Below are 25,843 nucleotides of genomic sequence, written 5' to 3' on the forward strand. Positions count from 1 at the left end.
AATCCAAGAATGTTTCAGACACTTCTGCGTGGGCAGTGAAGTGTTAGGGACTGAACTGTGTCCTTTCCCAAATTCACATGTTGACTCACTAACCCCTAGTACATCAGAATGGGACTGAATTTGGAGATGGGGCTTTTTAAAGAAGTTCTTAAGTTAAAATGAGGTGGTTAGGGTGGGCCTTGATCTTATCTAACTGGTGTCCTTATAAAAAGAGGAAATGTGGACGTACAAAGAGACACACACTGAAGAAAGACCAACTGAAAATACAGTGAGAAGAAGAATATCCGCAAACCAGAGAGGCCCCAGAAGAAAGCAAACCCTTTAAAACTTTGATCTCAGATTTCCAGCCTCCAGAACTGAGAAAAGATTACTTTCTATTATTTAAGCCCCCCAGTCTGTGGTATTTTGTTATGGTCGCCCTTCTAGACTAATATATGAAATGAGGAGGTGGGGAAATTCAAATAATGAATTTGGGGCAGATACTCAATACTTGTAAGCTCTGAGCTGTCAGATACCACTCATTAACAGAATCAGACACTACTATAGGCTGTCCTCCTAGGCAATAGCTCGATGTGTTCATTACTAAATGCAGGGATGCCTTCACAAAGGATATTGGAAACACACAAACACCCCCACACGCGAGGCAGAGAAACGTCTACACCTGGGAAGCTGTGTGTGCAATTCAGGTGAGCTCTTTCCTCAAGTACTCTTACTCAAAGCGGAAGGATTTTTTATCTGTACTGCTGTTTGAAGATGCAAACTGCCTGCATGTTAGGGCCACAGCAACAACCTGGAAGCTAATCCTTCTTCAGTCAAGCTTCCATTTGTGAACACCGACCAATGAACACCCAGATTTCAGCCTGGTGAGTCCCTGAGCAAAGAAATTGGATAGGCATTTGCTTCTGACCTCCAGAAACTGTGAGATGAAACAACTGTGTGTTGTTTTAAACCGTTAATTTGTGGAGATCTTTTACATAGCAATAGAAAATGGATACAGAACTCACTAAATCTTGGAAGTATAGAAATAGCATTGAAAGCTCAAAAGAAATTAGTTTTTGAACACCTAAAAGTTAACATGACTTTGCACAACAGAGACTAAATTTATGGAACCAGTTATCCAAAGAACCCATAGCGTCAAAAAAACAAATAGGTTTTAGAAGGATTTCCGTGAATGACTTTTCTAGGAAATGAGAGCTCGTTCTCTATTTGCTTCCCAAAATGATCTGAGGTGACTTTTATAAGGTATGTTTAATGATAATTAAAAAGATAAATAGAGGGGTGCCTGGGTGGCTCAGTGGGTTAAGCCTCTGCCTTCGGCTCAGGTTGTAATCCCAGGGTCTTGGGATTGAGCCCCACATCAGGCTCTCTGCTCAGCGGGGTGTCAGGCTCCAAGCTCAGCAGGGAGTCTGCTTGAGATTCTCTCCTTCCCTTTCCCTTTGCCCTTCTCCCCAACCCACCCCCTGCTCACACTTTCTCCCTCTTTCTCTAAAATAAATAAATAAATCTTTCTAAAAAGGCAAAAACAACCCCTTCTGGGTGATTAGAATGCATAGACCAGCTTCGAACTGCTGGTTTGAATGGGTGGATGAGATACAGGAGGGCACCGCAGCTGAGGAAAAGAATACGAGCAGGAGCATGAAAGCAAAAACCTGGGGTATCTGAAGGACAAGAAGACCCACCTGCCTGGAGGGGTGGATGTGTGGGGAGTAGTGGAAATAAGTTTGCATGGGTCAGAGTGAAATGCCTAGAGGGCCTATGGAACCCATGCACAGACTGGAAAGGCAGGAGGGAGGCAGACACCAAGTTAGGAAGCTCAGCTACGTGGTTATTGCAGTGGTTATCAACCCAGAAATGCAGACACGACTATAAGGCTGTGAAGGATGGATTGGTAGGACTGGCTAAGTGGGTAAGTTGATAAGTGATAAAAACATGGGAGATTAAGAAAAAGGTTGGGTTATAAATGATCTCAAGGTTTTGAGGCTGACGGTCTGGGCATTATTATTAATAAAAAGTAAATGCATAAGAGAAATTGTTGTCGTGGAGTAAAGAGCATAAATCTGGCTACATCCTGAGCTTCCCTCTAAGGGATGTTAAGTCAGAGATAACATCTTGTTTATTCACACTCGGCATGACCATTCTCCTGTAGCAACTGCTCCACACACTGTGGTTGACTAGAGTTGAACGAGGTAAAACTGGAACATAAAAGTATACATCAGATATAAAAGCGCACGTGACAGAGAAGAAAAATAAACACAGAAGAGATAAGAACTCAAGCTTTTATACCCCAAAGGCCTTGGATCTTTATTGGATCCAATAAGGATTGCTAAGAATCTCAAGCAATGTGTCCCCGCAGCAGTCTTTCCCTTCCCCATCTCCTGCCCACGTAGAATGAATGAGTCTCTGCTGTTTTGTCACCCAGGACTCCCTTCCTTTGCTGGCTCCTATTCTCACTCGGGGAACTTCCTTTCCCCCAGCGCACACAGTCTTGCTGGGCCTGTCAATCAAAGTGCTCTGCCAACCCTAGCTAGGGTCTCCAACCACTACCTACACATTTGGCCTTGTGCCTGACATTAAACCTCTCCTCTTCCCTGAGAGCTTCCTGGACCACTGTGCCTACCAAACCCCTCCTCGGCTGAATTTCTAGAGAACTATGGTTCACACTGTTCAAACTAGCAGTAATTTCCCCTTGACCTCAGGTGGGCTCATCAGACTCTCCTGGAATTCTGGGCCTTGAGCAGACTAACAATGGTAGGGAACCCACAATCTATTTGGTGACCAAGTCCTGGTGACACTCTCCCCTGGATCTCTAAAATTTCCTGGGTCCCTGTCTATTCAGTTTTGCTGTTAAGCCTCTGGGGTCCTTCAAATCCTGCCAGTACATCCTTTTGCCTACAGTTAAACAGAACTAGTTTCCATTGCTTGCAACTGAAGCTTTACTGATTGACCATATTCCTTCCCGTTATTCAAACTGTGTCACAGCTCTATTTTGTGTTCAAAATCCGGAAGTGAGTGTGGTATATCCTAGGATCTTTATCTCTCCTTTTCTTTCCTTTTTTTAATTAAGTAAGTTCTATGCCCAGTGGGGCTTGAACTCATAACTCTGAGATCAAAAGTCACATGCTCTAACAACAGAGCCAGCCAGGCACCCCTGTTTCTCCTTTTCTAAAGCTGTTCACCCCAGGGATTCTCATTTCCTTTGCAAACAACAAATAATGATGGGCAGCAGCCCTCTGCCAGCCTTGCACTTTTCACTTCTTGTACCTACTAACTTATTGGAAGAGGTCCCCATGATCCTTTTGCCCTAGAGTGTATTTTAAAGTCATCTGTTTAAAATGTTCTGTCTTGGACGCCTGGGTGGCTCAGTCGTTACGCGGCCACCTCCAGCTCAGGTCACGATCCCAGAGTCCTGGGATCGAGGCCCACATTGGGCTCCTTGTTCAGCGGGAAGCCTGCTTCTCCCTCTCTCGCTCCCCCTGCTTGTGTTTCCTCTCTCTGTGTGTCTCTCTCTGCCAAATAAATAAAGAAAGAAATAATCTTAAAAAAATAAATAAAATGTTGTATCTCTTCTTACTCCATCTATTTCTCCAACCCTAAATTCCCTTGCAGTCAAGATCAGGGGCCACTGAAGAGTATTTGAGATTATGCCTCTGCATCACTTCTTCCCCACATCCCTACCCAGTGTCCTCTTTCTTCGAGTGTCCGCTTTTTTTAAAAAACTAAGAACAATGATGCTCTCAGCATCATCAATGCTTCTCTTGTATCTGAGAGAAACAGGAGAAACGGGCTGTGGATTGGGCTTCTAGTGGGCCTAGAGACAAACGCCTTTTACCATGCTGACAACAAGCACTCCTAAAAGTGATAATGTTACTTGGCATTGATGCAACACTTTTCATCTAGAAAGCAATTTGTAGACATTGAAGGGTAAGCTGTCAGTTATTTCCACAAGAGTAAATGCACAGTGCTGGATACAATCCTGTCCAGTTCCTTAGAACCCAAAAATGTGCCCCACATATAAACTGTGGCTGCACAAGATGACTTCTTGGGACAAAAAAGGGGACAAAGGTGGGGAAATGGAAAGAGGAAGAAAGAAAAGAAGACCTACAATTTATCTAGTGACTGTTGTGAGTCTGACAGGAGAGTCTAGAGAAAAACCCTCCAGGGTTCTGCTGCCATTTATCCTACTTCATGACCCACTGAGAAGTTTCCATAGAGATTAGGTCATTCCCAGTCACCTCTCAAGCTGTAGTATTTTATCGTTTGATGATTTTTCCTTCGTGTCTCTGGCACATGTCCTTATTCCCAATTCAAGTCTTACCAAGTGCACCAAAGCAAATCAACTTTAACATTTGTGAGCACATGTGTCCACATACATGTACTTACACAACCTCTGTGCTCTTTCTTGCCTGGTTACCCGCCCCCCTTCTTATTTGGGGCTAGGAGCTGAGAAGAAAGGTAAATAATGAACCATGCCTGTTAGCCCAATGTTTTGCAATGATGTGACGGGAAAGAACTCAATGAGATTAAGGTTGGGCTTACTTCTTAAGAAATCATCCCATCAAAAGAAAGACGAGCCTCCACCTGTTCAGAGAAATCGTTGGCTGAACTTCTGAGCAGTTAGACACCCAGTGAACTGCAAATAAATGCAGGGCATGAAGGTAGGAGCCAAAGCCTTTCAACGCTTTGCACACAGGTTTCCCATAAAGACCAAAGTATATCACAGCTTAGGCACCCACATAGTATCCTCTTGTCTCCTGGTTCTCCAATCACAATGAGGAAAGTACAATTCCTTCCATAAGTCCCATCTTCCTTCTCAAATACCACCCTATTGTGTGTATGGAGCTGTGTGGCATTAAAGAAAACAGATATGCAGCAACCCATTTTCAGGACTGATCGTTTGATGAATAGGTATTTGCATAATGGGACTCAAGGGGAGGATTATTTTTTTTTTAAACTATGGAGTCCTGTTCTCATAAACTCAATAAATTATATTAAACTTTCAACTATAAAATTTCACTTTCCACACTTCATAAAACCAACCGTAAATCAAGGCACATCTTCATTTACTACCATTTGGCTGTTAATACATATATGTATCCATCTATTCTTTCTCAGACATCCTCTATGTATGTGTGTCCCTATTTTACCAATGGCCTATAAACCTCCTACCAGTCCAGGGGAATCAGAAAAAAGGGAAAGAAATAGAGTAACCTAAGATTCAGAAGCAAGCGAACATTCTAAAATATCACATTGGTCCTGAGGCTGACTCCCAGCAGACACAGATGCATTATACTTAGACTCTGAAGTGGAGAAAGGCAAGAAAAAAGTGCCCAGTATGAACATATTAGCTTTCAGTTTTTTAGGTTTGTTGTTGTTTTCCTTAAAATGTAATAAAAGTTGAGCAATCTATTCAATCACAATCTACTTAGAACAAGAATACAAGGGTACAAGGGCCAGCCACGCAGCATCACTACTGCTTCAGTAGAAGGGATCACGTGAAGCCAAAAGCTTAATTGAGGGCACACAATAAAATTATCCACATGGAGCCATGAGTACTGACCCTGAACTACAAAACCAAGACAAAGCAGAGGGTGCTCATCAAGTCCAGAGCACAGTACACACGCTCTCTGGCAGGGCTTTCTCCCTGGCTGCCAGGAATGGCTGGCCTCTTGCAATTTTATTGTGCAGCTACAATAAGGCAGCTTGACTGATTTAAGTGAGCAGTGACTGGTATGGTGAGAGAATCATGAACTCTTCGAAAAGGACAATGAAGTCTGTCCTAGAAGTACTATGGAGATTCCAAGTCTTATTTTCTATGTTTCCACATTTGTTCCTTTACTTGGAATCCAGTTCATGAAAGTAGGAGTTCCTTGGATCAGTGGCCTCCCGTAGGATTTTTTGAGAATGCTGTATATATTTTACTTGTAGGGGAAAATCAAAAGAGCCACAGATTAATTAAAGACAGTCTGGATAAACCTGTATGGACTTCAGGTTATTCTCCTGTGATTTTTGAAGGAGTAAAACATAGGGTAAATATGGGTTTGAATCATAGGTCTATCATTTACTGCTTATTATCTGAGCAACCGACTCATTTTCTGCAAAATGGGAAAAATGGTTTAATTCATATAGCTACAGAGTTTAAAATTAGGTAATGTCCACAAGACACTTGGCATTCCCTTATCCTAGAATTTTTTACTATCAGGTTGGTCATTTCTTATGTCTCCTGAATGGATGCATTTGTTTTAGTCCTTACTCCATTGCTTTAATATAACTGCACTTAAAGCATTCCTGATACATCTGTTCTTTTTTTTTTTTTTTAAGATTTTGTTTACTTCTTTGAGAGCGAGCGAGTCTGAACAGGTGAGTGGCAGAGGGAGAACCAGACTCCCTACTGAGCAGGGAGCCTGATGCAGGACTCGTTCCCGGGACTCTGGGATCATGACCTGAGCCAAAGGCAGCCACTTAATTAAGCGACTGATCCACCCAGGCGCCCCCTGATACATCTGTTCTATTCTCAACTAACTGTTTAGCCCCCTGCTGCTCCCTCCTGTCCCAGGCCAAGTGGAGTGGCTCTGGAAATACACACACTGACACTCAGGAAGTCAGAGTCTTGGGAAGCTGGGTGAGTGTTGGTTCTCTTCCCCCAAACACAGGAAGGCAGAAAGCAGAACATATTATTGGATTATTAGAATATAGACGTTAACAGCTCACTGGAGTCACATGATGACAGTGATATAGGAGAGCAAGTAAGAGCTCATATATCCTGAGCATTGAGTCTGATGCCAAGAACTGACCTATACTGACTTTTGGCAACAACCGAGACAGGTAGGCACTATTGCCATTTCTGTTTTGTAGACTAGGGAACGGAGGACCAGAGAAACACATTACCTGGTCCTGGACCATGCTAGCAGTAAGTGACAAAGCCAATTCTAACCCAGGCAGCTGGGTTCCTAGGGCTGTGCTGACATTCAACAACTCATAAGCATGATTTTTCACTTAAGTGTAAAACCAACAAAACAAAAGCACAACTGCATCCTAAGAGGTTATAATTCTGAATAACTCTTTAAACATATGGAAGGCATAGCTCTGTAGGCAGTGGCTACAGTTCTGTCTGGGCCTGCCTCATATGGAGACAGTGCTTGTTAGGGCTGGGCATGAGGAAGCAGGAGGGGTGTAAATGTCTGGAAGATAAAAGGCAAGCAAACACAGATATACGGAAGTTCTACAGCATTTTTTAGAACAAACATGCAGAAATAATTACTCAGTTGGGGCTTATTCACAGGGCCAGCGTGCTCTGTCACGAATGCTATGTGTTGAGATAACAGCAATAGGTCTTGATGATCTGGTTTAGTTAAGGGAAGATAAGAATTCTAAAAACCTTCCGAAGTAGTGATTCTATAATGTGAATGGAAAAAATTAACATATATAATGCAGTGTTGCATTTTTCAAATTGTCGACCTTAAGAGTGACTCATTATTAGCTTGGGAGATGCTCCCACTGTGGAGTGTTTTGGGAACTCATTTTGAACCGCTTCTAAGTCAGAATACCTTCAATGATGCTAAATCACATTTCATTTGGCCAAGATAAAGCACCACACCCCTATGAGAAAACAATGCAAGTACATCGTTCTTTTTTTTTTTTTTTTTAAGATTATTTGTTTTGTTCTGTTTTTAAGATTTATTTATTTGAGGGGTGCCTGGGTGGCTCAGTGGGTTAAGCCTCTGGTTTCCGCTAGGTCATGATCTCAGGGTCCTGGGATCAAGCCCGCATCAGGCTCTCTGCTCAGCGGGGAGCCTGCTTCCTCCTCTCTCTCTGCCTGCCTCTCTGCCTACTTGTGATCTCTGTCAAATAAATAAATAAACAAAATCTTAAAAAAAAAAAAAAGATTTATTTATTTGAAAGAGAGGGAGCATGAGGAAGGGGAGGTGCAGGAGGGAGAGGAACAAGTAGACTCTGAGCAGAGTGGGGAGCCCAACTGGGACTCAATCCCAGGACCCTGAGACCATGACCTGAGCCCAAACCAAGATTCGGACCTGTCTGAACTGCCCAGACACCGCACAAGTACACCGTTTTTGCCCTAAGTTTACACCCATGACAGCTACTTCTTACAAATACTGCACAGGATTCTAAATATAAGAGGAACAGTCCAGCACAAGGGACACCTGGGTGGCTCACTTGGTTAAGTGTCTGCCTTCGGGTCAGGGTCCTAGGATCAAGTCCCACATCGGGCTCCTGGCTCAGCGGGGAGCCTGCTTTTCCATCTCCCTCTCTCTCTCTCAAATAAATAATCTTTAAAAAAAAAAAGAAAGAAAAGAAAGGAAGGAAGGAATGAAGAAAGAAAGAAAGGAAGAAAGAAAATTCCAGCACAAAAGAAAATCTTTAGATAATTTCATGAGGAAAATAACACTTGAGCCAGGCTGTGAAAGGTAGCTTTGAATAAGAAGACTGAGCAGGAGGTGAGTGGGGGTAAATAGGGTAGGCACAGCAAAGGGAGCAGTTGAGAAAGATAAAGACATCCTCAGCTACCTCAGGTAATCCAGGTTGGCTGGAGAATAGTATGGGCTGCTAGGGTGAAATTAGTCTCTAAAGACAGATTGAGGCAACACTGCACAGGGCGTTGGATGCCCACTGAAGTCTACTTTAACTTGCAAGTGATAGGAACCTGGGAGGCTATAAGCATTAGAATGACTGGAATTGTGCTTCAGAAAGATTAATGTCCTAGTGGTGCATACAATGGATTAAGGCCTCTTGAAGCTGACATCTGAATTTTGGAAAAATTCTGAACCAAGTCTGATGAATAAGAAAAGTGATATGGAAGTATTTATCACTTTTGGTCAAAAAACAAGGTATTGGGGACACCTGGGTGGCTCAGTCGGTTAAATGGCTGCCTTCAGCTCAGGTCATGACCCCAGGATCCTGGGATCTAGCCCCACACTGGGCTTCCTGCTCAGCAGGGAGCCTGCTTCTCCCTCTCCCACTCCCCTGCTTGTGTTCCCTCTCTCACTGTCTCTGTCAAGTAAATAAATGAAATCTTTAAAAAAAAAAACAAGGTATTGAATAAAATAATAAGATAGATTTCCTTCTGTGGCTTATAAATGGATAATAGAACTTCCAAAAAAAAAACAAAAAAAACTCAAAGGTTTTGGAGTGGTGGCAGCATCACAAAATAAATATACAGTATTCTCGAAAGCACCTGCTTCCAAGGATAACACCTATCCCAGTGAATAATCAGTTGCTCCTTTAAAGACAATCAGAATTATTATTTAAGTCACACGGTATACTTTTAAAATTATAATCCATCAGAAGAATTAGCTTCTAACATACAATGTGACCTTCTTGTCCAGTCTGTGATGGCATCCTGCAGTTACACAAATCCGAAGTTCTGTGGCCAAGAAATTTTTGCAGATGTAAATAAAGTCCTTATCAGTTAACTTTAAATAAGTCCTTATCAGTTAACTTTAAATAATGATTGCTTTCATGGTGGGCCTGACTTAACCACCCGGAGGACATTAAAAGCAGGGCTGAGGCTTTCCTGAGGCTAAATGAGATGAAAATCTACCAGTGGACAAGAGCTTCCGCCCATGCCCCTGGACTTCCAGCCTGGTCTATACACTTCAGACTTGCATGGCCAGTTCATCTCAACTGCATAAATAAATCCCTTGTAATAAAACCCTTATTTACACACATACATGTATGTACTTACATGTATGTGTATATAATATCTATATATAAACACACATGTAGTAAGGTTTTATATATACATCTGTATGCATGTACATAGGTATCATACTAGTTCTGATTCTCTGGTTGAATTCTCACACACAGTTTACTTAGTGAGAGTTGACAATCTGAAACGGATGCATTATAAATGAATTACAAAAAGCCCATTGTTAGAAACTATCAAAGTTAGGGACACCTGAGTGGCTCAGTCAGTTAAGCGTCTGCCTTCAGATTGAGTCCGGCAACGGGTACCTTGCTCAGCAGGGAGCCTGCTTCTCCCTCTGTCTGCCTCTCTTCCTGCTTGTACGCTCTCTGACAAATAAACACAATCTTTAAAAAAAATTGATGAGTTAAAAAAAGAAACTACCAAAGTTAGAAGCTACTAAAAGTGTAGTATACTATACAGTATGGGATGGCTCCATTCTTACAACTACAGAATCCTGGGCTTCCAATCTGATTCTACATGGCATCCCACCAGGGATTCTTAATCTGGGATCTATGACCCTCTCAGGAGAGCCCACAGCTTTCACCAAATTCTCAGAGAAATTGATTTCTCCCCAAATCATTAAGAATTGCTTAGCTTATTTTGAAGGTTATAAGGTTATTTATACTCAATTTCCCAATGATTTTTTTTTTTTTTTAAGATTATTTATTTATTTGACAGACCGGTCGGCTTCCTGCTGCTCCTTCCCGCCCTGCATCCCGCCCGTGCTCCCCCTCAGTGGCGCCCCCATAGTGTGCCCCACACCCCAGTTCCCCCCAAGGCTACTCACACGATGGCCATGAGGCACCCTTCTCCCAACTTTCCACACAAACCAGAAAACCACTTCGAAAACCTAACCCAGACCATCCTCTCTCTCCCTTGCTTCAACCTTCGCCCTGGCTTCTCACCTCCCGCAAGAAAGAAATCCCAACGCGTCAGCCGCGGGCAGTGCCCTGGCCCTCGCCCTGCCCTCGCCCCAGCCTTCGCCCCTGTCGCCTCTCCCACCTCAGGCCACGCTCTTGTGGGCCGTTCCTGCCCCGCTTCACGTGGCTGGCTTCTCCCCCAGCCTCCGGTATCGCTTCCCTGTCGCCACCTCAGAAATCTCTTCTTACCAGAGCAGGTGTCCCTGTCCGCGGCGCCCACCTCCACAGCTGCTGGGTCCCAAGCGGTGCCCGCTCTCGCGGTCTGTGAAGCAGGACCGCTCGGATGCACGCGCACAGCACCGACCTCCGGCCCAGCCCCCAAGGCTCTGCCCCAGGGACCTGTCGGTGGGTGCGGTACCAAGCGTCACCCCACCTCTACCAGCTTATCTGTCCTTCCAGACACTGTTTCGGTTTGGTTTCGCTTGATTGAAAAAAGGCGCATTTGAATGCATGCTCTCTTCAGACGATGCAGGACTCCTTGCCCAACTGCTTTATTAAGTCTTACATTCCCTTTCCCGCAAGCCTCCCATGTGTATCCATGACACACCTGTGCTGTGTGTGAGTGGTGCGCTGATCGTCACTTTATTTTCTTAGATTACTTATAGAAGCTGTTTTCTGTGTGCTAGCAAAGGTAAATATAACAATTAATTAAATAGGAATTTTGTCTTTAAAATGTCTAAAAATGGTTAAGTCACCTCTCAGGATGAGCTTGGTTAATATAAACATGAGACTGAATTAACTTTTCAAAGACAGTTACTTCCTCATTTGATTTCTGTATTTAATATCTCTTCTCATCTAATTCTTCCACACAAATGTGAATTTGTACTTACCTTTATTTTTTTAAAAAATCCCTAGCTACACTTGTAAACACAGCATCATGTATAAACTTATGGAATCCCTATGTTGTACGCCTGAAACCAATGTGATATTGTGTGTCAACTAGTCAACTATACTCAAGAAAAAACTTTTTTTTGAAAATTCTATTATTAAAATACTAATCTGTCCTGGTTGAAACTTATCTATAAAAAATAGTAGGCTAAAAGCCCTTAGAGAATAGCATTAGAATAGAAGTTCTTTTGTGGTCCTGATTCTGCTTCAATTTTGGAAAAATCTTAACTCCTCTGGGCAGCAGTTTTCTGCTTTGTTAAGAAAGACAGGACAGGGAGAAGGAAAGGAGGAAAAAAGGGAAAGAAACTGGGCCGAATCATCTTGGAAGTCCTTTGCCACTCAAAATTTTCTTGATTCTATTAAAAAAAGAATTTGCCTTTAATACACAGAGGTCTGCAAAGCAAAATGATAATGACAGCTACCATGTGCTGGGGGTTTAGTATTATGTAGTGATATGCTATATAAAAAGAATTACATGGGCTCTCATTTAACAAATGAATTTTCAACTATTATTCTACTGTTTGTTTTTTTAACAGTGGACACAATTCTCAATTACCCTAAGAGAAATGGCTGAGTAGATGGGGAAAAATTATGAAAATACATATCAAAATGAGACTTAAAAACAGAACTTTTTGGCAAAGTCTGCTGTATTGGAGGCCCATGATAACATGCTACTGTTCACGGGACAAAGTAAAAATATTTGTCCCAACCTGACTAAACCAACGGCTACAATGTCTTCTCTTCAAAAGGTAGGATTTCAGGATCAAGCTATTTCTTTCTAAATTTAAGCACAAACTGGAAGTACCTCAAAACAAAACAAAAAACAAACAAACAAAAAAAACAAAAAGCAGATGCCAATAAAATATAAGGATAATTCAAAACTAATCTTTAGGTAGGCATAAATGATCATTTGACTGTAGGAAAACATTTCCTGCACATTGACCTATATTTACTATTAACATCAAGCTAATCAACAAAAATTAAATATACTAGGGAAATAATGTATAAAAATCACATTTTTAAAAGTGAGAGTTGAACTCAGTAATGCCTCAGGAAAACTAATACAAAAATTTAATGAGTTTTATATCAAGAATTGTACTTTTTATAAAATATTTGCCACATTTTGCTTAAGTCCTTCTATTATTTACAGTCTATTTCTTTTCAGTTGGTATTAAATACATCTTTTTTTTTTCTTTTTTGGACTGGTGAAGTACCACCTTGATGAAGCCAGCTTCCAAAGCTAAGGTTAAGTCAACTCACGATAATAAATCCCTCTATTACAAGTTAGCAGTCAACTCCCTCAATTGTGGCTTAAAAAAAAAAATATTTTGAAGCACCTCAACTTCAAACAACTGGCCTCAGAAATGGCATAGGATATACTGAGTACAAAGATCACAATTTGATCTCTGTATTTTTTTTAAAATACTAATATCCAGGTGATTATAACCACACAAAAAGCTACAGAGTTTGAGATAACAAAAAAAAAGAAGTATCTTTCATGATTATGTATAATCTGCCATAACCACACAGAAAGGGGAAATTCTATTCCACTTTTCTATCTTCCCATGGGAGCATTCAAAAATGTGCACTCCTAAGTTGAAAAACATACCTCCAACTAGTAAAAGATTCTATGATACCACATTAGATAGATGCCCTGGGAAACGGTAATGTCAATTTCTTTAAAATTGTTCCAGGACGTAAAACAATAAACAAAGAACACGTAGCAGAGTATATAATAAGTATATAATAAGTACTAATAAGTAATAATAAGCATATAATAAGTACTGAGTAAATTAGATATTATTGATATACTTATCACCCTTTAGTGTACTGAAGAATAATTACTCATATGGTAGCCTCAGAAAAGTGAATCTACCTCCCCAAAATTCTAATGTTTTTAAAAAAGGTCAAATTCTAATTAAATCTGTGATAGTTTTACTAATACACACTAAATATTAAGCTAGTTGTAATATACTGACATTTTCTGGTTAGTCGATAGCTTCAGAATTCTGTATTATTTTAGTTATATGCAAACCAAAAATAAACCAATAGAAAAATTATATGAAAATCCTCTCAAAGTAGGAAAAATGTTTTCTATAGCAGTATAAGGTTCTATTTTTTCCAAGAAATAGCAATGATTAAAAAAGAACCCATTTCTGTATAACAAATATAAATGTGCCCATCTACCCAACAGGTAGCACAAGAAACATCTGTAAATAGCACAAGAAAACACAGATAAATCTCAAGAGACTGAGCCAAAAGAATGAGGTATTTCAGAGAAGGTATTTATCATCAGAACAGTATGGTTTCCTATATTTAAGATCTATTTATTATTTATTTTTACAAGTAGCAAAGTCCCTCCATTTTTTTTTCCAGCTTAATATACATGGATATAAAAAGCTACTGATTTCACTCCACCTCCCACCCCAACCCAAGTGGGATAACAGGAAGTTGTGAGGTCAGAGCAGCCTCCTGATGCCAACGTGGTTTCCTCTTTACCTCGGACTTAACTCTGGCACTCTCATCAGTCATCCTCTTGCTGATTTCTTTTCTGTCAAAAGAAACCATGATATATTAAATTAGCGCATTCTAGTTGGGATATTTGTTCAGTCAAGATCACTTTTTCTGTCAGCAAGTATGATTTTCTAGAGCCCTTGGCAACAGATATGGTCGAAAATCATCATGGAGAAACATGTCTTAACTAATTCATCAGATAAGTTTATCACTTTGGCTCCTAGGCACATGATCCTCAGGTACTTGAATACTTCTCTTTCTTCCATTTGTGCAAACATTCCCACATAGCAACACACACAAGAGCACAAATACACACATTCCCCTTGAGTAATACAGCTCAGAGCTGGAACTTCTCTTAGCTCTGTAACAGTATACAGACTTTCTTCAAAAGCACAAGTATTGTGAAAATTATTCAGAAAGCATAAATACCATAAAACAGATTTTCTATCATTCTAAGCAATAAATTATTCCTACAGCTTACTTTATATATTTCATTATAGAATGACCTAACCAAATAAAATCTAGGTAGTATATGGGTACAATGAAATTTTACAAAGTCAATTTGAAAACAAAGGTGTACACACATGTGTACTAAGTACACATATACTTTACCAGTTTAAGAAAATCTATGAGTTTGTGAGCATCCTCCCCAGTAGACAGGTCTACAAAGTCCTTCGGAAGTCGATAACTCAAATAGGGACTGGGTTGAACTGTCACTTCACTGTTTGTGCAACGGAAAGCTGGAGAATCCTTTATAAAGAAAAAAAGGGAAAGGCTGTGAGGAATTATCTTTTTAAGTCTATTCTTCAAAGTGAAAAAGATACTAGTATAACAATTTCAAATTCATGTTCCCTTCTGTAGTAGGTAAGGAAGGAAATAAGATTCTGAAGTAAAAGAAACACCAAAATTTTAAGACTATTTCCACATGTTCACTAGAAAATAAATACACAGTATCTGAAAACAGTGCCCTCCTGGAGAGCTTTGGTCAGTCCCTAAATGCTACCAGCCACTAGTCACTGCGATTCGGTTATGGGTTCCTTAGTCCTTGAATGGACCGGAAGCCTATGGCTAGTTCTCTCTGGCCTTGAGCAATCTCATGCAGGTCAGAGAGCTTTATCAATATTAGCATTTTCTATAGGTTCACAGTGGGGAAATACTATCCTGGAGAATAAAGTTAATAATTAGAGCAAGCAAGTGCTATGAATTCCTAATACTTTTGTGCTTCTCTTAGTCATTTAACTTACATATTTGTGTATCTCTCTTAGCACCTATGGAAAACTGCAAATTTGAGTATCATATTTAACAAGTCTTCACATTCTTCAATGTACTTGCTTAGAGTCTTGCATTTAATATTTACATGTTGCCTTGTGCCAAAAAGGATTTCAGAGACAGAAGGCCTTGGGTTTGGACTTCATGGGTGGCAGGTATCTAGGTGAGGGATGGATGGTGTCCAGCAGATGGAGACAGGCCAGGAGCTTGAGTGCAACAGGACCGTAGAGCCCTAGAAAGCAGGCCATATCTTATGACAGACCAGTCATCTGACAAATACTTAGGAAACACCCACTCTGCGCTGACCTTGTCCTAGGTATAGGAGATAACTGGTAAACCAGTCTGGCAGACAGTCAATAAATAAGCAAATAAATAAAACAGCAAGATCATTTCAGATAGTGAGAGGTGTTCTAAAAACACAACAACAGGGTGCTATGATAAGAGGCCTCTTCACAGGGGTGGTCAGGTAACACCTTGCTGAGGACAGAACATGTGGACTGAAAAGTACGATGAAAGCAGCCCTGGGAGGTCTGGGAACTCAGGCAGAGACCGGGCACAGCTTGGAAAGCAATGGTCACAACCAGGGCAAAGATCCTGAGGCAGGGCTTTGTAGCTGTGAGAATGAGAAGAAAAGCCAGGTCTCCGTGGAGGGGAGTAAGGACGGTGAGACAGGCAGGACACGACTCTGGGGAAAAGGCAGGAGCCTGCTCCTCTTTCCCTGTCAGCCCCGACCTCCAATATAATGTTGTTTAAAAAGAAAGAAAGGATTTGGATCATAGAGTGAATTTTGTACAAACTGTTTCTATCCACTGTGTCCCTCATATTTAAAAATAACACTGTGCTGAATAATTTACACTCTCTTCCCTTGACATTCAGATTTAATGGCCCCCAACTCTAAGATGCCAGCACGAAGACAATTCTTTCAGCCATTAATTTAACAAAAATCAACTGTGCCTGAATTGTGCTAAGCCACACCAATCTGGAGAACATGAGAGATACTCCCACCGCCGCAACTTACAGTCTGGGACAAGCACAACACAATAGGGCAAGAGCCTTGACAGGGAAAATAGCCATCTGAGCTAGATCTAGAAAAACAGGGCCAGAAAGGGCCCAGACAGAGTAATGATGAAAAGAAGTATTTCAGAGCTAAGACAAAAGATCCTCACACTAAATGCAAGGCAGCAGCCAGAAAAGCAGGAAGAAACCCAGCAGGAGAGCATGTATCATGGAAACCAGGGGAAAATGTGTGGTGAAAACATGGAAGAAGGTAACACATTCAAATGTTGCCGTGCATCGTTCCCTGGCCCTCTCAGCTGGTCGGTAGAGCCCCTGCCAAGAGCAGGTTCTGTGGAGCGTCAGGGGCGGAAGCCAACCACGCAGGTGGAGGGGTGCACAGGTAGAGAGGAAGCAGGAAGGAGAGGCCAAGTGAGGAGACTGGCTGTGAGCAGTTACAAAACCATAGGTCACCTGCTAGCATGAAGGAAGCCAGTAGGAAAATACTTGTACATATGATTATAGAACCACGCCTGGACAATATAAACTGCAGGGGTAAGAATGGCAATTTCCAGGTGGTAGGATTTCAAGTCTTGCCTCATTCTAATTCCCTGGTTTTTTAAATGTGTAAAAATAAAACTGCTTTTTAAAATACACTAAAAAACACAAAGATAATGCATATGTAGTAAAATCATCTATTTTAACAAGTTTATGTGTATGTATACAGGCATGTTATGTGTACCAAATATGATATAGAAAATATAAACCGTGGTTCTCAACAAGGTAGGACTGTGGGTACTTCAGAACACTCTTCAAAAGCAGGCGTGCATTACTTTCATAAGCAGAAAAGGGCAACACAAAGGTGCTGTTCAAAGAAAGTTTGGCTGCGAAGATGAGGAGACAGAACTACTGGCTGAAGACATGAGGTTGAAGGAGGTTTGTCTCTTTGGACAGAAGATACCTGAACACAGACAGGGCAGGTGGACAAGAAGAGAACGGGAAACATGACGGAGTGAGTGGCAGCACGAGTATCACGAGAGACGGTAAGGAACAGCTGAGCAGGTGGAACTGTTAGACTGAGGAGGAGGGACAGAGGGACACTCAGAGGTCTGAGGACAATTACACGAAGTCAGTTCGCACCAGCGGCTTCTCTTCCTATGAAGGAGGATGTGGAATCGTCTGCTGAGGGGCAGAAAGGGAGGCTGGTGGGTGGTCTGAAGGGTTCCACAGGGGTGTGGAAGGCCACCGTGGGTGGAAGAGAAAGCTGGTGAGGGAAACACTGCAGTCAGGTCCCCCTGATGGGGTCATGACTATGACTATGACAAGACCTCAGGCTGGGCACCTGCAGTTTTCCTCTCTCAGGGGTCAGAAGCCTGGAGCTAGGATCAGAGCCAACATAGAACTGACCCAGGGTCAAGATTCTTCCAGTTGAATCAGGTACACACCCTTTTTGGTCACCTCCATGACTGAGTACCTATTAGTAAATCTGTGTTAATGCCTAAAGAACAAAGGAGCAATTATTTAATGGATTACAAGGTTTCCTGTAATCCTTTTTTTAACCTCTTACCTGCTCCAGAGTGTCTCCTTCACTAAAATCACCTTTTAAGTTTCTTCCAGATATCAGCTCTTCCCAAGTAAACAGCAGTGAATCAGTTACTTCACCAAACGGGTTGAAATCAATCAGCCACACCTTCCCCTAGAGTATAGACAGAAAAATTAGTAAGCATGGAATAAAAACAAACACAAGTTTGTCATCTGTCTTATCCAAAAGATCATCTTCATATTGTTTTTACCCAAACAATAATATTAAAAATCCTGTAATTTATTTCAAAAGACAGTTCCTCCAGGTCCCAGCTGAGAAAGGATCACTTGTCTAAAGAAATGCAGAGAAGGGACCTAGGAAAGAAAAGCCCTGACAAAGGCAGATATGCCAACTCCTGCCTAAAATCACACAACAATTCTAAGTCAAAAATCCCAGCAGGAGAAAGGACAATCTTACAGAATGGTAAAAATACTATGACCGGAACGCTTTCAAGGGTGTCTGCAATCACCTTGCCTGAGGAAGCCACGCAGGGAAGAACCAGCAGATCTGAGAGCACCTTCCTTACCCCTGAGAGGCTGCTGCAAAAGGGGCATTTAAAACACACACACACACACACACACACACACACACAAACACGAAAAATGTAGGGAAATTCTGTTTTCTTCAGTCTTCATGTAATATTTGCTTTGTATGATAGCGCTTGTGGCACATGAAGGGGAACTGAAAAGTAACAATCTTTAAAAGCAATTTCTATCTTCTGTTCTGAGTATTGATGGGCAATGTGAAAGGTTCTAGATGTGGGGAAAGAACACTTCTGACCTACTTATTCTGAGTTTGATTAGAATCAGGTGCATCTTAGTATATAAAGCAGCAGAGCACTGATATACTGTTATATATATATATATATATATATATATATATATATATATATATATATGAATGACCTGGGGAATCTGTGTAATTGTGCCAAGAGATTAAAGCCACATTTGATCACAGAGATGTATTTGACATTTAGTAAATGTTTCCTTGAAAGTTTTATCTTTGATTTTTTTCCTCACTGAAACATTCATACAGTGGCACCATTTTGCTGTTGATAATTTTCTTGGTAAGTATGTAATCATGTCTTGATCAGATGTGCATGCATAAAATTATATCCACCTAAGGAACTAGACTGCTGAGCTGGCATTATTAATCTCTAGCACTGTTCCTCATCTGGGTTCAAAGAAAATTTTAAGAAAGATGAACCATCTTATTAGGACTAGCTTCAAACATCAGAAACATCTAGCAAGTAGCCAAAAACCATTACAGGAAGTTTGGACCACATATTTTTTGATAAGTTTCCTATTATGTACTAATCCCCTCTTTCCCCCATCATCCCCCCAGTCCAGGAGAAAGCCTGTATCTCTTGCCACCTGAGCTGTTTTCTCACACAGATTCCAAAACCACTTGTTCAGTGTTCATGTGAAATAATGTTAGCCATTAATCAACTTCTTTGTGTGACATTAGCTTTGTTTTGGGGTGCTTAGTAAGATGTCTTTAACATACTGTACATTACTTTAACAAAATGGGTTTTTCTAACCTCCAAACCCTTTCTACTTGAGTTTTCATAACCAATAAAACCACCCCTTTATTAAAAGGGTGGGGGGGATACTTGTTAGTAGAGGAATATTGAGCTCTATAAACTAAATATATGTCATACTATAAAAAACAAGCGAAACTAAAACAGATCAGCTGGCAGAGTTTGTTCAGAAGGCATCCTCTAGTTTACTAAAGGAAAAAGAAACCAGCTGTAATCAGGCATGAAACTATCAAGATGAAACTATCAAGGATTTTATAGCTCTAACATGTTTTTTATGTAACATCGCAGGCACAAGACATCCTGAGAAAGTCTGTTTTTAGGCAATCCATCAGGTAAGAGTGGTCACACTGACCTTCCTGGTATCTACCAACTAACCACTCTGCTACCTGCCCAAAGAAATCTCTATGCACCAAACATTACCAGGCACTGAAGCATAAAGACCAATAACACAAAATCTATTCCTTCAAAGAGCTCAGGCCAGGACACATAGACACACACACCCGATGAGGTTTGTAAAAGCCTAGAAATAAGCTATGTGTTCATAGATAGGAAAATGACTAAACAAACTACATAGTATATTCTCAAAATAAAATACTACACCATTGTATGAAACTAGAAAGCTCTCCCAAAATACAATGTTTTAAACAAATGTATATAAAGCTAGGTATAGAGTATATATCACATGCTAACTCTTGTGTATGAAAGATGGAAAAAGGTAAGTATATTGCTTGTTTCTGCAAGCAAATACTGGAAGGATATATAAAAAACTAATAAAAGCGTACTTGTAGGAGGTATAGAGGAACAGAGGTAAGAAAAGCAGGACTTTCTATATGTATTTTCACACTGATTTAATTTTTGAGCAATGTGAAGATATTCTCAACTAAAAAGTTTAAAACTCAGTAGGTTTTAGAGAGCAGTGTTTGCTAGGGTGCAGGGAGAGTCATCAGGAATTTGGGGGAGTGATGGGAGTCCTACATGTTCACTGTAATAGTGGCTATACAACTGGATGTATTTGTCAAAACTCATATAACTGTGCCCTAAAAAGGATTAATTTTACTCTGTGTAAGTTATTTCTCAAAAACTCTAACAAAAAAATTCAGTAGTTTTAAATGATTGAAAATATAGGGACGCCTGGGTGGCTCAGTCAGTTGGGTGCCTGGCTCTTGATTTCAGCTCGTGTTGTGATCCCAGGGTCATGGAATTGGGCCCCGCTTCTGGCCCTGCACTCAGCAGACAAAATATAAAGAACAAAATAGAAAGAATCCCAATACCTATCACTCAGTTTCAACAATTATCTTGTTGAACCCCAATGCCAATCATATTACATTTATATTCCATCCATTCCCCCCAAATCTGTATTGTGTTGAAGGTCTCTTCAGACACCATTTCATTCACAATCTATAAAAAGATTTTCACAATTATTATTACCAAGCTTAATCTAACAAACATCTACAGAGTATGTCACACATTAGTTGTAATTTTTCAAACACACACACACACCAGACACAAAAAAGTGACCAAGTTGCAAAGCCAATCTCAACAATATCAAAGACTCACGATCAGACATTTTTAGTCCTTACAGCAATGAAATTAGTAACAAAACAACAGCCATCACTAAAATAATAAGGAGACTGCAATAATTTTCCAAGTTTCTGAAGTAGTTATCCTAAATTCTAGTTATGAGTTATCATCACTTAAGGAGCTCCTTAAGATACATATACCAAGGCCTCATCCCAGACCTACTGAATGTGTGGGCCATCTCTGACATATGTGATTGTTAGAATCTATCAACACTGAGTGAACTTGCCCAGCTGCAGTAAGAAAATAGACACATCAGAATATTGCCAAATTCAGACTTCAGTTCCACTGCATAGGAGAGACCACCATAAAGACTTAGTTTTCTGCAACAGTCATAAAACCAAATTTCCGCAAAGTGCCTAACAAAACAGTGATACGAGTGCCACTGAGTATATGCAAATGTGTTTTACATCACGGTTTAAATCTCTTCTCAGAAACTGTTGGCATGTTTCTACCGGTATGTTTCTCATTTTTAAAAACATACAACTTCTTTCAGTTCTGTTAAATCATAGCAGTAATTACTTCTCTACATGTCCAACTTCACTTGAGACATTTATATAACTCTTTCACCAAATTACACATTTGCACTGACCTGCCAGCAATAGTGAATCAAAGCAGATCTGGACATTTTCTAGGGAAATACTGACAGACCTTAGTAAATTCCAAATTTTTAAATGCCATTAAATATAACTGCATTAAAATATAATTACTTCAGTTTTAATATCTGTAAAATGAGAATAACATATACCTCACAGGGTTATATGGATAACCTGAGTTAAATACAAATAAAGTTCTTCTGAGGGGCGCCTGGGTGGCTCAGTGGGTTAAGCCACTGCCTTCGGCTCAGGTCATGATCTCAGGGTCCTGGGATGGAGCCCACATCAGGCTTCCTGCTCAGCAGGGAGCCTGCTTCCCCGTCTCTCTCAGCCTGCCTCTCTGCCTACTTGTGATCTCTCTCTCTCTCTGTCAAATACATAAATAAAATCTTAAAAAAAAAAAAAAAGTTCTTCTGAGCTACACATTAGGGTAATAAGCTAGGTTTACTCATTCACTAATTGGCTGATTTGATCCCACTTATGACCAGCCAATTCCCTGGAATGTTTTAAGTCTCGAAGATACGCTCCTTGCAGGTCAGGAAATCATCTTGTTGGAAGCTTTTTGTTAGAAGCATGGCATCTGACAGTACAGGCTCTCTATAAATGTTAGCTGTGTGAGTGACTGATGCGGCCAGTGTCTATCAGTCAGAAGCAGAGCTGGGACTAGAGCCTGGGCTCCTGTTGATCAGCCCTGGTTTCTATCCATTCCATCACACCAGCTTCCTGTCCTTTCTCTAACCTTTGTTTCCACTAGATTTAAAGTGCAAAGTAACATCCCTCTTCCTTACCACATCTCAATTTGTAATTCCTCTTTCTAACTCTTAGCAGACACTATCGCCCTTGAAGACATAGAGGTGAAAACAGAGTAAGTGATGTCTTTTGGCTAAAAAGAGGCAAGTCAACAGTTAACAGGTATTTTGGGACATGACCATATGGGCCAGACCCTTTTGTCCAAAAAATGACTCAAAGGTATCGCAAGCATCACAACAGTGGAGCTGCTTGAGCTTGGAGAGGGAATGAGAAATGTGCGGGTAACATTTGGAAAACATATGGTCACATACTAGGTAAAACACACCTGCTGTCTTCCCAACAGCTTAGTCAATAAGCACTAATCACAGGACGTTTAGTGACCCAGATTTTTTTTTAAAAGACTGCACGTCTTGATAATAAAACCTCTGCTATAGGATTAAATGAAGTCAAGTTTTTGTTCTCTTTTTCATTATATAGTTTCCATCACTTGCAAGATTTAAAGAATAAGCAAATCCTCATCCTCAGTCTAAAGATAAAAGTGATCCCAATCATGCTACGGATCTTTTAGTTAATTAAAAATAATAACCCAAATATCAAAAGACAAACTCCTGGCCACACTTACGTGTGCCAACTGAACTATTTTAAGCAGGCCTAGAACCCCGACAAAAGTGGAAATCAGGACATAAAATAGCCATTTAGCCATCTGTTAAATTAATAAATCCTAATCCACAAAACTATTGAAAATATGTCTCCCAATGTTAAGTATATGTTAAGGGAGATTCTTGACCAGGTTGACTTTCAAACACCTTAGCTAGTTTGAGAAAGTACTTTTTGAGCAGCGGGCCCCTACATAATGGCTATGCACTACAGAAGACCAGCCCTGATTTTAAAGCATATCAGATAGTTGTTACTTACCCTACTGTCTCTATATATATCGAACACAACTGTAAAGGAGAAAAAACTCAAAGTTAACAATGAACTACTATTTTCATGATCTAAGTCTCCTTTTGAAAATTAAAATGAATCTTATTATTCATTACTCAAATAGAATATAAGTACCTTGAGAACTTCATGCTTCTAAATCTCAAAATTTTTAAACATGGTAAGATAGCCTACAATGTTTTATTTATATGATTTTGTTTTCCTTTACTCTACGCTTGGCCATAATCCTTTATACAGATGATCAATTCGGGGACTGGGGGTCCTGACTTCCCTGCAGAGCTGGAAAACTCATGTTTAAAGTTTTTACTTCCCTGAAACTTAACTACTAACAGCCCACTGTCGACCCAAATCCTTACCAGTAACATAAACAATTAACACGTATTTTGTGTATTATATACTGTATTCTTACAATAAAGGTAGAGAAAATATTAGTAAAGTCATAAGGAAAATATATCTTCTACAGCCCCACACTGCATGTATTAGGAAAAAAATCCACCTCTAAGTGGACCCATGCAGTTCAAACCTGGGTTAATCAAAAGTTAATTGAATTTAAAACTTCAAACCAAACACATCATCCCAACTAATTCACCATTACAAACAAATAACATGTACTAATGACAAAGACATCAATCACTTAATTCATTTGATGAGGAATGATTTCAGTAAAATCTATAGTAGGAAAGCATAAAATCTAGCTATGGTTATGGCATGATTCATCTTTTTTAAAATCAAATTTGCCACAGAACCCAGGTTTGGCAAGAAGAAATCAGAACAGATTTTAGAATGCAGGAAAACTCTTTTATATACAATATACTTTCTTAAAAGCAAGTCACAAATGTTTACCTTGTAACTGGTACTATCTGATCATTCAAATAAAAAATCTAGAAAGGTATATCAGTCAACTAGCTAATTTAGTCTGAATAACACAAGCATTTTGCTCTCTGTAGATAGACCCTCTGAAATGAATACTAAAATGTCTAAAATGATAAGAGAAGTATCTGCCTTGGTATTAAAAAGTGACTGATTAAAATAAGATAAAATTAACACGCCAACCATCAGATACAGTAATACAGCAAAATGGTTAAAATACAGTGTTTTAAATCCAGTTTTAAAATCTGCACCACCAGGTTGCCTGGGTGGCTAAGTCAGTTAAGCGTTTGCCTTTGGCTCAGGTCATGATCTCGGGGTCCTAGGATGGAGCCCCACACCTGGCTCCTGCTCAGCGGGGAGTCTGTTTCTTCCTCTGCCCCTCCCCTCACTGGTGCATTGTCTCTCAAATAAATAAATAAATTCTTTAAAAAAAAATCTGCACCACCATGAAATAAAGTTCAGTAACATTATGTACTTCATTTCACTGAGTCAATAAAAAATACTCACAGTCTTCATCCAAGAATTTGTACTGTATGTGTTTCTTGAAAAAGTCTTGTATGCATCTGCAAATCTCTTCCTTTTGTTTAGAAATATGATCATAGTACTGTGTATAGTCCCTTTGAGAAATACCTGACAAGAAAATAATTTATATCCATTATTATATAACATTCTTTTCAAAAACATCAAAATGTAATTTAAACATCTTTTTGAGAGAACCATTAAAGTAGATAAGAGGACCAATCATATGAATATTGCATAATACATGATTCAGCATTTTATACAAGTAAAAAACTTAGTAAAAAATTATCCATTCATATGGATAGATATATCCTAAGTTCCATATTGTCATGCATTCTTACTTTAGAAAGAGTTATTTTTACTTAGTACAATAAAGAGTTCAGTCATAAATACATTTACAATGTAAAAAAATGAAAGAAGCAATTTTAAGTCTATACACATAGACAATTGCTTCTTGATTTTTTTTCCAATGAACTTTCTACAAAATGGTATTCTTTTCCACTCTTCTTTGGGAAACTTAAAATATTCCCAATGTCTTCCAATTCATATTGTATTTCACAGAAACAGGCTATTTTTTCCTGTTCACACATGCTACAATGCCTTTCACAAGCCTGACGTTTCAAGCCATGGAAAAGTAAACATTCCTTTCTTCAGAGTGACTTGCTGATTTTATTCCAAATATACTAAAGGGATTATTGTAAAAACTCCCTCAATTTGCTCTGGGCCTAGGAAAGTTTTCTACTTTGAAAGAAGGGTTTCCACCCAATTTCTTCATCAATGACAATACGACTCTCTTCTTTAGCTCTGCTTGTGTTGTACCTTCTTCCAGAAATACCTAACAATATGATCAATTCAAACACCCCAAGTTTCTTTCAGGTAAATTCACAGATGTCAACGTCACATTCACTAAATAGTGCTCATGTGGGGCACCTGGGTGGCTCAGTCAGTTAAGCTCCTAACTCTTGGTTTCAGCTCAGGTCATATCTCAGGGTTGTAAGCCTGTGTGGAGCCTGGTTAAGATTCTCTCTCTTTCCCTCTCTAAAAAACATAATAATAGACAAATTTTAAAAACTTTTAAATTTTTAAAATTTTTAAAAATAGTGCTGATGTGATTTTATTCAAATCACACTTTTCTTGGTCAAAGATAAGTTTTACTACATGGAAAACATGCAAAGACAA

General features: G+C 39.8%; 1 protein-coding gene across 3 annotated transcripts in view; it reads right to left on the reverse strand.

Annotated features, from left to right (window-relative positions):
* Nucleotides 1-13,775: 13,775 nt before the first annotated feature.
* Nucleotides 13,776-25,843, reverse strand: part of CDC123 (cell division cycle 123) — a 55,572-nt gene continuing 43,504 nt past the window's right edge. For 2 of the 3 annotated variants that reach the window (XM_032837818.1, XM_032837817.1), the window contains 5 exons: nucleotides 24,653-24,775; nucleotides 23,249-23,277; nucleotides 17,855-17,983; nucleotides 14,638-14,775; nucleotides 13,776-14,062 (listed from right to left, as the gene is read on the reverse strand). In XM_032837818.1, coding sequence (XP_032693709.1) covers nucleotides 14,036-14,062; nucleotides 14,638-14,775; nucleotides 17,855-17,983; nucleotides 23,249-23,277; nucleotides 24,653-24,775 — 446 coding nt within the window. In that variant the 3' untranslated portion in view covers nucleotides 13,776-14,035. Of the gene's footprint in view, nucleotides 14,063-14,637; nucleotides 14,776-15,382; nucleotides 15,527-17,854; nucleotides 17,984-23,248; nucleotides 23,278-24,652; nucleotides 24,776-25,843 lie in introns of those variants that run through there. The other variant, XR_004380323.1, reaches the window with a different exon arrangement.

This window comes from Lontra canadensis, unplaced genomic scaffold (assembly GCF_010015895.1).
Source record: "Lontra canadensis isolate GAN:19392208 unplaced genomic scaffold, GSC_riverotter_1.0 scaffold100, whole genome shotgun sequence".
NCBI classification, from domain to species: Eukaryota; Metazoa; Chordata; class Mammalia; order Carnivora; family Mustelidae; genus Lontra; species Lontra canadensis.